Raw genomic sequence first — 12,800 nt, 5'->3', positions numbered from 1 at the left:
CTCGTGTATTAATAATTATCATTGCATTCCGCGTGATGTGGGCATTGTAGGGGTTCTATACATCCCATCCGTGACAGCCAGCATTCTCACATAACCAGTATCTCGCCTTCTGGAAAAACCACACCGGTCATGTGTGGTATCAAAATTATCAGCCGGATAGAATATACATTATTAAAACATGGGTCCCGAATATCCATTAGGGTGGACGGGAAGCCATGTTTTATTAATATTTCATGTCTGCCAGCTGAGTGAGAGAGGTAGAGCATGAACAGGTAATGAGGGCCATCCCAGGCTGGGACAGAATAGAAGGGAGACTTCTCTCCGCTCCACCCTCTGCCGAATGGGGATAAAAATGAACTATTGGGAACATTTCTTGGACACAATTTGGTGATCCAATCAACATTGGGTTGTGTTCTCCTCTCCCCCGAAACCAGAAGGAACTCTGACCAAACAAGCAGGAACATCTCTGCCTTTTATACTTTTATTTTTATACAGTTTTGTGTACTTTTATGTATGTCTTATTTCTTTCAACTTTTTATAAGTACTGTACCTTTTTTTTAGTACATTAAAGCACATCTTTAATGGTTTTGCTTTGTGCCCTGAACAAGCCCAGTAACCTCCATTTCTTAAGTGTTTGAGTGCGGTTTGCATTACCGCGTATTTGCTATACGTGCGGCCTGTGCTACTGTGATCCTGCTTGCGAGTGGGGCGCTGTGGGGTTTTCTATGAGCCCTTAATCTGTGTATTGATTTAAATGTCATAGATGGTGGCAGCGTGTTGGGGTGCATGAGAGGCTGTATCAGGGTGTGATCGAGGCTCAATCTGAGGCCTGTGTGTAGGGGCGCGAGAGATTGAGTGTGTGAAATAGATTGACCCTTGGCAGTCGGCCCGGGTCATGTACGTGATGGTCATCAAAATTATGCTACTGCACAACCCCTTTAAATGTGGTCAGCTATTGTGTGTGTGTTCTTTTTTATAATACTTGGTGGCACTGGTGAGATTGGTCAGGAACTGAAATGAGCTTCAATTTGGCCATTAACCAGAAGTTAGATTGAATTTCATGGCTGATTTCACGATCTGAGTGTAGAATTGCTTATACCAATGTAAATTTTCCCAAACTATCACTTCAAAGTTAAAGAGAATTATTTCCAAATATACCATAAAATTAAAGAATATACTATATTTAAGAGCACTTTAAATATACTTTGCGTTTTGTGGCCGTAAGTATGAATGTGTTCATGTATTCGTTGTGTGTGAGATTTGTATCAAGTAAATAGTCTTGAAGTTAATGTGTTAGAAACTGGAAGAATGGATAAGGGTAGGTTCACATGTGTGGTAGTGAACTCCGGTAGTAGTCTGTTTTGGCAGAGGGACAGACTACCGGAATCACTGTATTGGTATAGCTGATACTGCTTGATCCCCATCAATTAGAATCCGGGTCTCCAGGGTCTTAGCCGGTTTTCGACCAGGCACTTACCACTGCATTGAGCAAAGTTTGTCTGGCCGAAAGCAGGCATTGATGCCGAAACCTGTAAAATTCCATTATAGTTGGTGGGGATTTGCTGGTGTGTGGTGACGTTCTCCTATGTCGATACAGTTCACAATGGATATATGTAGTCTAAGCATATGGCTATGAGCGTCTTCGCCATAGGCCAAATTGTGATGGTTAGACAATTGGCTCTTAGTATCCCCAAAATGGAAGGTCTTGTAGTGTGTTCCTAGTATGCAGTGGTTATACGTAACAAAAGTGATCCAAGGAAGAACAACCAGTACACCGGCAACAGGGTGATTGGCAGCCAAGACTGACTAATGCACTTGGGGTAGAAAAGTTGGCCTGTCAGGTCCAACCTCACAGAATAACTACTGTAGCACAGTTGCCTAAAGACGTTTCTGGTGGCTATGATATAAAAATCCCAGAACAGGAATAGTTTACGGAACATGACAAAGGGTTCAAGGTTTGACTTAATCTCCAAATTCCCTAGATTTCATTTTTGTCTAGCATCTGTAGGATGTAGAATGAGGTTGGGACAGGAGAAGGATGTCTATGCGGCAGGCAGGCTCTTCCACTGATGACCCTTGCTGGACCCGTGCTGGGACACATGACGTATGCCGAACTGCACTACTTCTGTAGTTGAGAACCAGCAGCTTCTCCCATGGACATGAGAAATGAACACATCTGAAATGCAGTTACTTCTATTATAGTCCTTTTTGTCTGCTGTGCATTTTGAGTTTTTTTATTATTTTTTGTCCTCTGTGTCCACGTGAGACCTCATTTCTTTGCAGCTATTGAATTAATGCGGTTATTCATTTAACGGTAACTGTACAATGACTGACGGCTGTAATATCATTTAAGAGAATCTTCCAGTATCCAGTGGCGAGCATCGCGGAGAATACATTCCTCTGTCGTCTCTTGTATTACCATAAACTACTGATAAGAATCAAATCATTTTTCTCTTTAAAGAAAACTAAATGGAAATAAAAACCTAGAAATTATAAGATAGCAGCAAATGCTGTGCTGCACGTTCAAGCGCATTACTGTAGCCTCTACGAATTATTGTTTGATCGGTATCTTCCTTAGAAGTGACAGTTTACAGAACTATTGATCGGTTATCAGGTTTCACAGTATACTTTCTCCATCAAATACAGTGAGTGACATCCAATATGAAGATACTCGCCGGGATAAGGAAGATGCAGTGGGTGCTGTTCAGGAGTCGGATGCAGTGCATTAGCAGTAGAGGATTTTAGCCATTATTTGTCTGTCCAGTGCCGCATGGCATATTTGGGGAGGGGTGATATATTATTACATGGTCTATTTCTTGAAGACAGACTCAATTAATGGGAGAAATGAGTTGTAAGAATACTGTGTTGCAGTGGTTCCTGTGCTATAGCAGTTATTAAAACTAGATTTCATGAAAGCTCAAGTTTAATATGCTAGATTTAAAGCTCTGGAGCAATGAGCTTTAGAAGGTTGAGTCCTCTTTAATGATGGTGTCTGGGATTTTTCCGTGTTGTCATTTTATTATAGCTTTTCTTTTGTAGTAGCTTTTATATATTCCAGTAATTAAAGTTGATGAGAAAAGCCCTTAATATCAAAATGATTAAGAACAAGGTCATTCATGTTACTTTAGTTTTACTCAGCAGTGTGGCAGGTTAATTCAGAAAGAACCAGAGTAGCACTCACTAGTACAATGGGCATGTCATATAATGCATATACATGGTTCATTTGTTGAGGTCTTCTTTGTGGCTTCTGCACCAAAAATCAGCACAATGCATGTGAATGTCCTTTTGAATACCTCTGTACACATTGCTGGAAGCAGCAGCCAGTACTCTAGTGAGTTGTCTTACGTCATAAGGCTCTCTTATAAGAACACAGTTTAGCGCAGTCTGCTCCGCTGTAGTCCTGTCCACCTCTGCCAGCCGCATCCAGGCAGGGCAGGGCCGTTTTAAAGATAGTTGTGGGGCCCAGAGGTGGTACTCGCATCTACCAGTTATGGCTATGCCAGGTATGTCTACAACGGGATTCAAATTTTTAACAGGTTCCCTACTCAATGGCGGACTCGCGGCATCTCAATACATGTTTACATATACATAAACCATATATATGCAACACACATACAGATAAATACACCATATATACACTACACACATACCACCCAACTTTTAAAAAGCCTAAGGAACTAAACTATCGAATGGGAGCGCTCATCTCCAGCTGCTATCGCCAGAGCACCGGATCGGGTTTCAGCCGGTAACACGGTTCTCCTATCCGTCTGTAATTATAACAACCGGATCTGGAGAACCTTAAGGAAGTGGCTGAATTCCATGCCTGGGAAAAACCCTTTAAGGATTTGCAATACACAAATGTGCAGCATGTCTGAACATAACATAAAGCTTGTATACCTTATGTATTTGTGTTACATCTTTAGTAGATAAATTCTGGATTGGCATTGGCTTTGTAACTAATGTGGCAGAGCGTGAAGGGTGACTATTTGGCGTCCAGTAATGGAATTTCACCTTCACAATGTGAATGTCACAGCCACTCTCCTGATAATATTCAGTTCCATTATTTTTGGCATACATCTCAGAATGGCCCTAATGGAAAGAGCCAAGATCTTGCCAAGCCTTCCTCACATTTGTGCTCTTAGAGGCCTTTGCTATTTATGTGGTAGCTAAGTAAGCACTCTGTCTATTATCCGCTTGGCTACAATGGTCCTCCTGTGTAAAGCCTGAATTTATCAGCATCCTTCTTATTACTTTTCAAATGATTTGGCTTTTCTAAATGGAATACAAAATCTTCTGTATAGACTGTTCGTTCAGAGGGGCAATTACCGAGGCATTATGTAAAATGTTGTCTAATAAAATGTTATTGAGAGATTGGTTATGCAGTAAATGTAGCACAGGTTACTTGTGTGGGTCTCGCTGACACACATAAAGGCCGTCTCTGTTACTTCCTCTTCATTGATGAAACGTTAGGATGGAGTGCTGTTCTCTTAGCCAAATGTTACATTATGTTACACAGTACAAAATCGCTGCTCTTCTTTACCTCTGTCTCTCCATATGTATAGAGAATTACAGTGGATGAACAGGTTTATTGCTTTTACCGATTTTCTTGACTTCTGCTTACTGTTCTCTGTGCCTTGGATGGTATTATCTGTTTATCCATTTCTTTTGGTGGCTCACCCCCCCCCCCCCCCAACCAATCGTTCCTTGGTTAGCCTGTGTCGTCCTTTTAGGATTGCTGAAAGTCTGGGCAAATTATTTAATTAGTGAAATGGGCCATACCAGGTGTTACCCCAAATGCAGGTTGGCAAGGCTCTGAGCACAGTACTGTCCACCACTCCAGGTTACTGGGTTAACAAAACAGTACCTGCTCTTTGACATCACTGCACCACATGGACTTCCTGCTCTGTCCATTAATTCTTGCTTTCGTTCAGCTACTTTCCTCCATTTTGGCTACTTCCTCTTGCACTGGACCTGAAAACAATGGGAAAGATGGTTCTGAATATTTAGAGAGCACCTGCCACCTCTCACGATGTGTCTTTGTTAGTAACTCGTGCATTCCCCATGTCGTAGCAATTTTGGAGCATCTGTTCTTATGACGTTGTCGTTTACTCTAGAAGTTTGTGAATGAATTGCCAGCAGTCTGCAATAAAGGTCCAGCTGGGTGTTACCAGATCCTGAACAATCTGATTCTGTGAGCACTATTTGGATAATGTCAGACTGCAGGGACACTCCCCCCAACTGGTAACATGATCCAGTTGGACGTTTAGTGCAATTGGTCATTAACCGTCAGCAGGAGTAATATTAGATCCACACACTGTCATAAAAGTAGATTCTCCAGAATTGTTACTACATGGAGAATGCAGGTAGTTAGTGAAACAGATGTCTGGAGAGGTGACAGGTCCCCTTTTTTTTTTTTTTTTTTTTTTTTTTTTTTTTTAAATCAAACTTTATTTAGTCCTCATAAATAGAATAACAAGCATGGACTTACATCCATATATAATGCCAACAATAATCAATGAACAGAGAACAATATCGAGGGGAAATGAAGCACGTTTACATAAGGTAGAACATAAAGATTGAGTACGGAAACCTTGATCAAATATGACAAAGTAACACATAGCTGCCTATAACTTCTGGAGGCATTGCATGTATAAAGTTATACAGAAGCTTGATTAATAAAATAGAAGGGAAGGAAAAAGGTGTGTTGTGTCTTATGTTTGAGAAAGGGCCACACATCTGTGAGACATCTGTTCGCTGAAAAGTACCCTTTATACCACTTAAAATGTTCGTACGGGGGTGTTTTTTTCCGAAATGGGGTCACCTGTTGGGGTTTTTCATTTCTGGGGACCTCAGGAATTAATTTATTGCGACTTGACACCTAAAATCCTTGTCTGCCAATTCAGGTCAGCAAAATCCATATTTAGAAAAAAAAAATGTGTGGGGTTCAATCAGCACAACCCTGTATGCAGGTGCACATTGCTATGGCGAAATACAGATACAAACGCAAAAACACAAATGCAATCACACTCTGCAACCAGCACTCTGCCCTGCCTCTATGCTGGATGTTGAATGAGGCATTGGTGTACATTTTGGCCAAAGCGTAATAAGCCACTCACCACGTCAAGGTCGCCTCTGAGTGGTCCCTAACACTAGTTCCTACCTGTTATGGGCCATGACAGCCACACAAAGTCCAGGGAGCGCAGGTACAGCATGCACGCCAAGCACACTCTGCTTTTAACCCTGTCCGGTGCCATTACAGCTTTCATCGGATCCAGGGATGCAAGTGCCAACATGCATGCTGAGCCCACTATATACTTCTCCTGGAGCCAAATGGCTACTGGTAGGCGCTATGAAAGCAGACTCTGTTTTATACTGACTTTAAAACCAGCCTTCAGGGCTGACCAGTTAGTCTGCCCTGAAGGCTGGTTTTAAAGTCAGTATAAAAGTGAGTCTGCTTTCATAGCGCCTACCAGTAGCCATTTGGCTCCAGGAGAAGTATATAGTGGGCTCAGCACTATTTACAGGCGGGTGCGTTGCGGGAACACGCACAATTTTTCAGCGCGAGTGCAAAACATTTGTAATGCGTTTTGCACGCGCGCAAGAAATCGCGCATGTTTGGTACCCAAACACGAACTTCTTCACAGAAGTTCGGGCTTGGGATCGGTGTTCTGTAGATTGTATTATTTTCCCTTGTAACATGGTTATAAGGGAAAATAATAGCACAGGTTTTTTTTGGCTTCCTCTGGATCAACTTGCAGGATGACAGGCCGAACTGCATGGACAAATGTCTTTTTTCGGCCTTATGTACTATGTTACTATGTAAAATGCATAGTAAAATAGCGCTGGAGGGTTTAAAAAAAATAAATAAAATTACTCGCCTTAATCCACTTGCTCGCGTAGCCGGCATCTCTCCTGTCTTTCTTTGCTGATTGCAGGCAAAGGACCTGTGGTGACGTCACTCTGGTCATCACACGGTCCGTCACATGATCTTTTACCATGGTGATGGATCATGTGATGACCGGAGTGACGTCACCACAGGTCCTTTGACTGCAATCAGCAAAGAAAGAGACAGGAGAGATGCCGGCTACGCAAGCAAGTGGATTAAGGGGAGTTAAATAAAATAAAAATATTAACCCCTCCAGCACTATTTTACTATGCATTCTGTATTCAGAATGCTATTATTTTCCCTTATAACCATGTTATAAGGGAAAATAATAATGATCGGGTCTCCATCCCGATCGTCTCCTAGCAACCGTGCATGAAAATCGCACCAAGTCCGCACTTGCTTGCGGGTGCTTGCGATTTTCACGCAACCCCATTTACTTCTATGGGTCCTGCGTTGCGTGATAAACGCACTATATAGAGCATGCTGCAATTTTCACGCAACGCATAAGTGATGCGTGAAAATCACCGCTCGTGTGCACAGCCACATAGAAATGAATGGGTCCAGATTCAGTGCGGGTGCAATGCGTTCACATCACGCATTGCACCCGCACGGAATACTCGCCCGTGTGAAAGGGACCTAAGAGATTTGAATTTAATGCAGCCAACACCCATGACAAAAGTCTGAAGACGCATAGGTCGCTTGTAATCAGATGATTAAATGCTAAAGTGCATAGGTTTGTAGTGGGTCGAATGTGGTTTATGGCAATCCATGGCTCTTGAGTTATTTGCTCCCTCTTTTAGGAGACTTGTGAAATTTTTTTAATATGCTGGGTATTTAGGAATTTTACATATCAATTGTTATACATTGATGATAGAGATGTTTTGCGTACCTGTATAATTATATTTGAAATGGGGTTCTCAGATCCAGGTCTTGCTGTTAGGCCTCATGCACACGGCCGTACCGTTTTTTTGCGGTCCACTAACCGCGGATCCGCAAAAAACGGAAGCCGGCAATATAAATGCCTATTCTTGTCCGCAAAGCGCGGCCAAGAATAGGACAGGTTATATTTTTTTTTTAGCGGGGCAGCGGAACTGAGCCACGGATGCGGCTTTTGCGGCCCCCTTGAAGTGAATGGGTCCGCCTCTGAGCCGCCAAAACGGTGGCTCGGATGCCGACCCAAACAATGGTCGTGTGCATGAGGTCTTAATTGTCAGAAAAGGGAATAGGAAAGAAGAAATAGGGCTAAGACAGAGCAGGAATATGCCTATTTGTTGCATCTGTGAATGGGTGAGGAAGGAGAGCTCTCCACAGCCTCCAAATTGGCTGCCTGATTCGATGGTCCTGACCCAATTTACAGAAGAAAGCATGTCTGCTATATAAACTCTTTGTTTAAAGGCCGCCATACACATTAAGCTATTTTTGGCCGAACCCGCTGTTTTTGGTGAGACCAGCTGACATTCTAATATAACATATATATGTGCATAGGGAGCCCCTGACTCTCTCAAAACAGATGAAGTTTGGTCCTGTTGTTCTCCAGGGAGATGAGCCTCTGCAGTAAGTACACGTACAGGACCCATTGATTTAAATGTGTGTGTGTTCACACTTCAGTATTTCTTTTTTTTTTACTGACCACCGGTCAGTGAAAAAATGACGGGGACATGTACTACTCTGATACGTGATGCGGACCAAGAACGCCCATTGAAGTCTATGGATCCGTGAAAATCGCTGACAGACATCCGTGTTGCGTCTGTTTTTCACTGAAGACTAATAGGAGATTCTTTTGGAAATGTATTAATTGTCACCGAATACAAAACTTGTAACATGCTAGCAGCCTGCCTCTCCTACAGAAAGAATCATATATACTGTACCTGCTCCTTGCTGCTTTGGTCTCTATCTTCTGGTCTGCAGTTTGCTTTCTTCCTCCCCCGGCATGGGTGTAGTCACCTGATCCTCTGCAGAAGAGACGTATCCCCTCTAAAGCCAGCGGTTGGCTGAAAAGGATCAGGTGACCATGGCTGGGAGGAGGAAAATAAACCCCAGACCGGAAGATGGAGACGCAGGAGCCAGCACAGTATATTAGAGCTGCTGGGGGCAGGTAAGCATGATCCTTTCAGTAGGGGAGGTAGGATGCCGGCACCTGTTAGAAATGATCTAATCCCGGACAATCTCTTTTAAATCTTTAGCAATGTGGCACAGTCCAGGAAGACTAAGCTTAAATGGCAGTATTTACAATATGTGGATATTTAAAGAGGACCTGTCACCACTCCTGACATGTCTGTTTTAATATCTTAATGCATTCCCCATGTAATAACAATTATGGAGAATCTAGTCTTATGGCTCTGTGTTGTGCCATTCCTTTATTATTTCTACTAGAAGTTATGAATGAATTGCTAGCAGTCTGCAGTAAGGGTACAGAGGGGTGGTAACCAGTTGGGGGTGTGTGTACCTGCACAAAGTCACTCTATCCAGTCAGTGCTGCCGTTTTCAGACTGTGCAGAGACACCCCCCCCCCCAACTTGTTACCTCCCCTCTGTACCCTTACTGCAGACTGCTAGCAATTCATATATAACTTCTAGTAGAAGAAATAAAGGAATAGCACAACACAGAGCCATAAGAATAGATGTTCCAGAATTATGGTTACATAGGGAATGCATCTAGCTATTAAAACAACCATGTCAGAAGGAGTGAAAGGTCTTCTTTAAAAATGGTCATCTGCCAGGTACAGCTCAAAGGCTAATCATTATGACACCCCACGTCAAACTGCGTGGCTAAAATATTTACTAGAGCTCTGAACAGCTAATTTTTCATTAGAGAGGAGAGAAAAAAACTTTTTTCATATTGTAGTTTCCCTTTAACATCCCATTACAGTTTTCATACGTAAATCCACCACTAAAAAGCTATAGTAGGAAGTATTATGCATTTCTAAGCTATGCAAAAAAGCTAGTATGTAGGATCAGGCCCAATGCTCATAGAAAGAAGGATGCCATCCCAGTGAGAAATGAGTTATTATGGGGCTTTTCAATATCTTATACAGTAAAAGGCTCTCTTGTGCATACAGTATGTTACATGAAATGTTAAATCTAAATGCATGTATTGATACCTTTTTGGGTACTTCAAACACAGAATGCAAATTCAGGAGAAACATTTTCTGGATTTTGGAGTTAGATTATTCCACTGGAGTTGCATTCAGATTTATTGCAGATTTCACATGGATTTGATGCTGGATTCATCCTATGATTTTGTAAAGGGTAAAATCCACAGTGAAAATTCAGTAAACCAGCTTTCTGCAGATTAAAGTTCTGGTCTCTAGGGCGATTTCCAAAGAGATTTCTCAGCAGCATGTGGATGAAATTTGGTAAAATCTCATATACTTTGCTGCTACTGTAGTGGATTTTCCATTGACTAAATCCAGCCATAAAATCTGCAGTGTAATTCCCATGTCAACATACACAATGTTTACGGTTTTATTTTCTTTAACGTTTCATTGCAGCATTAATTTTTATTTCTACATTTCCCAGCAATGTGCTTATATTTTGGAAGCAGAAGGTTTATCATCAAAGCAATTTGGCCTAATTTCTCATGAACTTGTGCTTGGTTTTTGTTTTTGTTTAGTTTTTTGTTTCAATTCACAATTTTCCAATATTCACAATCCTTTTGTATTATCTCTAACATAGCCGAAAAAATTGAGTCAATGGGGGACGGATCTGTTTTCTATTGTGCCATATTGTGTCAGTGAAAACGGATCCGTCCCTATTGACTTGCATTGTGTGTCCGAACAGATCCGTTTGGCTCCGCTTCGTCAGACGGACACCTAAACGCTGCAATCAGCGTTTTGTCGTCCGCCTCCAAAGCAGAATGGATGCATTTTGAGCGGATCCTTGTCCAAAACGGATCAGTTTTGCCCTTGATGCATTCTGAATGGATCTCTTGTGAGATCCCTGAACGGATCTCCTAAACGGAAACCAAAACGCCAGTGTGAAAGTAGCCTTATTCTGTTGTGAAGATAATGCTATTTATCTTGCAGCCTGAACCTTTTTACCAGCTATATTTAGCAGAGTGCTCTCATCGCTCGTTTTCTGCATTACTAGATGTAAACACAAATTAGAAAAAAGTGAATTTGGGTTCAACTTCTTAAACCTTATTTAAAAAAAACACTTGTTTCGTATTCTGTGGCCATGTTTTTTTATATTATGTTTTAATGAAGAAAAAACTGTGTTGTTAAATTTTCTAGTATTACTATAAAAAAAATAAAAAAAAATTCTAACAGTGTTCTAGAGGCACTAGTTAGGTTCTTTTCCTCTGCAAACACATCTTAATGCTATAATACTTGTCTCCTCCAGTTCAAGATTGAGAATGAGTGGTGGACCTGGATCGATTATGAGAGATTTCAAGAACTGATTCGCACATATGAGAAAAGTGGAGGCACCAAGACCTTTACAGCCTTGGACTACATGGCAAAAACTCCCAATTGGGCTCTGTTTGGTTCCAATGAGAGAGGCTTTGATCCTGTAGATACACGTTTTCAACGTAAAAATAAAACTAAGGACATCTCTGGGTGCTAACAAGCAATCGTGGTCTTTGAGTAATTGAGCCATTTGTGGGAAAAAGTTTCACTTTACTATTAGATACTTTGTGTGTTATCCATTCATTTAAAGTTTAGGAAAACAGACTTTAGAAAACCATGCAAATTTCAAAGCTATGAATTTCATACTTTCTAGTTTCAGGTGAAACACCAGTTGTTCCCAAAAAGGAATCTGTCCGACTATAGGTCAAACTACAGTGCTGTAAATGCATCTTTTTGGTAGGGGGAATGTCTTTTGATGAAACTTTTTTAAGTGGGTTCTTTGAGCATTGGGAAATGATTGTTTTATTATTTTATAGCTATTTTTAATGATTCTATTTTACTCTTACTCTGGGGAAAATATTAAAGTTTGTTGTACCCACAAATTAAAAAATAAAGCTAAGATTTTGTGACTGTGTTGAATCGGATATGTTTACTTTTTTTGTAATATTTCTGAAAAAAATAATTACTAGATTGTTTGTTTATTTTTTGTCCTGAGCAGAATGTTAACAAATTAACAATACCTGTGTTGATAAGAGCTTATCTACAAAAAAACCTTAAGAATGATAAAGACATGGAGGTCATTCACTTTAAGGCCATGGCTACATGTAATTTTTATGTCCCAAATTTATACAAGCGCCGTGTTCTCTTCTCTTTTTACCTGCTCGTCATCGACCTTGCAGCAGCAACTAGTGTAATTACTGCTCCTCCGTCCCATTCACTTCAATGGGACGGCTCTGTCCTTGCAGATAAATATTCAAGAGTACACAGTTCTCATACAGATGCTGCATTCTCATCATACAGCTGATCGATGGGGCGCCGACAGTCAGGTCCACTGCCAATCTGATATTGATGACTTATCCTGAGGATAGTGATATGTGTTCAGAGCAGCACTCAGTACAGTGAAGACATACACCGGAATGCATCAGCCCATCACGACCTCAGATCCACTTTGGTCATCCGAATAGTGAAGAAAAGCAGATTGACGGCAACATCTCCAATGGTGATCACGTATTATAAAGACAAACACCTGTTCCTTAACATCCACCAATAAGATGTAAAATGTATGTGCATGTCCCCTCAATAGCCCAATAAAAAAAGACCACTATTTACTACCTAAGAGGTGGTGGCAGCATCCGGAACGCCTGCATTGTGCTTATCGCTATTAGCGTCCCTCTATTCAAAACTATCAGAGTAGTGATACCTAGCAGTCACGTGTTCAGTCAGTGGTCACCTGACCTACCGCATCATCAAAAGAGCGATCACCTGACTGGACACATGAACGCATCACCTAACTTCTCCGCCCACATGCCTACAAAGTGTGTATGACACACCATGGAGACCAGGTCACGT

The 12,800-nt window shown here is 41.4% G+C and overlaps 1 protein-coding gene across 1 annotated transcript in view; it reads left to right on the top strand.

Annotated features, from left to right (window-relative positions):
- LOC122932614 (S-adenosyl-L-methionine-dependent tRNA 4-demethylwyosine synthase TYW1-like) overlaps window positions 1-11,865 on the top strand; it is a 182,935-nt gene extending 171,070 nt beyond the window's left edge. Inside the window, exon 16 of the mRNA XM_044287122.1 lies at window positions 11,227-11,865. Coding sequence (XP_044143057.1) covers window positions 11,227-11,448 — 222 coding nt within the window. The 3' untranslated portion in view covers window positions 11,449-11,865. The remainder of the gene's footprint in view (window positions 1-11,226) is intronic.
- The last annotated feature ends 935 nt before the right edge of the window (window positions 11,866-12,800 follow it).

This window comes from Bufo gargarizans, chromosome 3 (genome assembly GCF_014858855.1).
Source record: "Bufo gargarizans isolate SCDJY-AF-19 chromosome 3, ASM1485885v1, whole genome shotgun sequence".
Taxonomy (NCBI): domain Eukaryota; kingdom Metazoa; phylum Chordata; class Amphibia; order Anura; family Bufonidae; genus Bufo; species Bufo gargarizans.
This window is presented reverse-complemented; position numbering and strand designations above follow the sequence as displayed.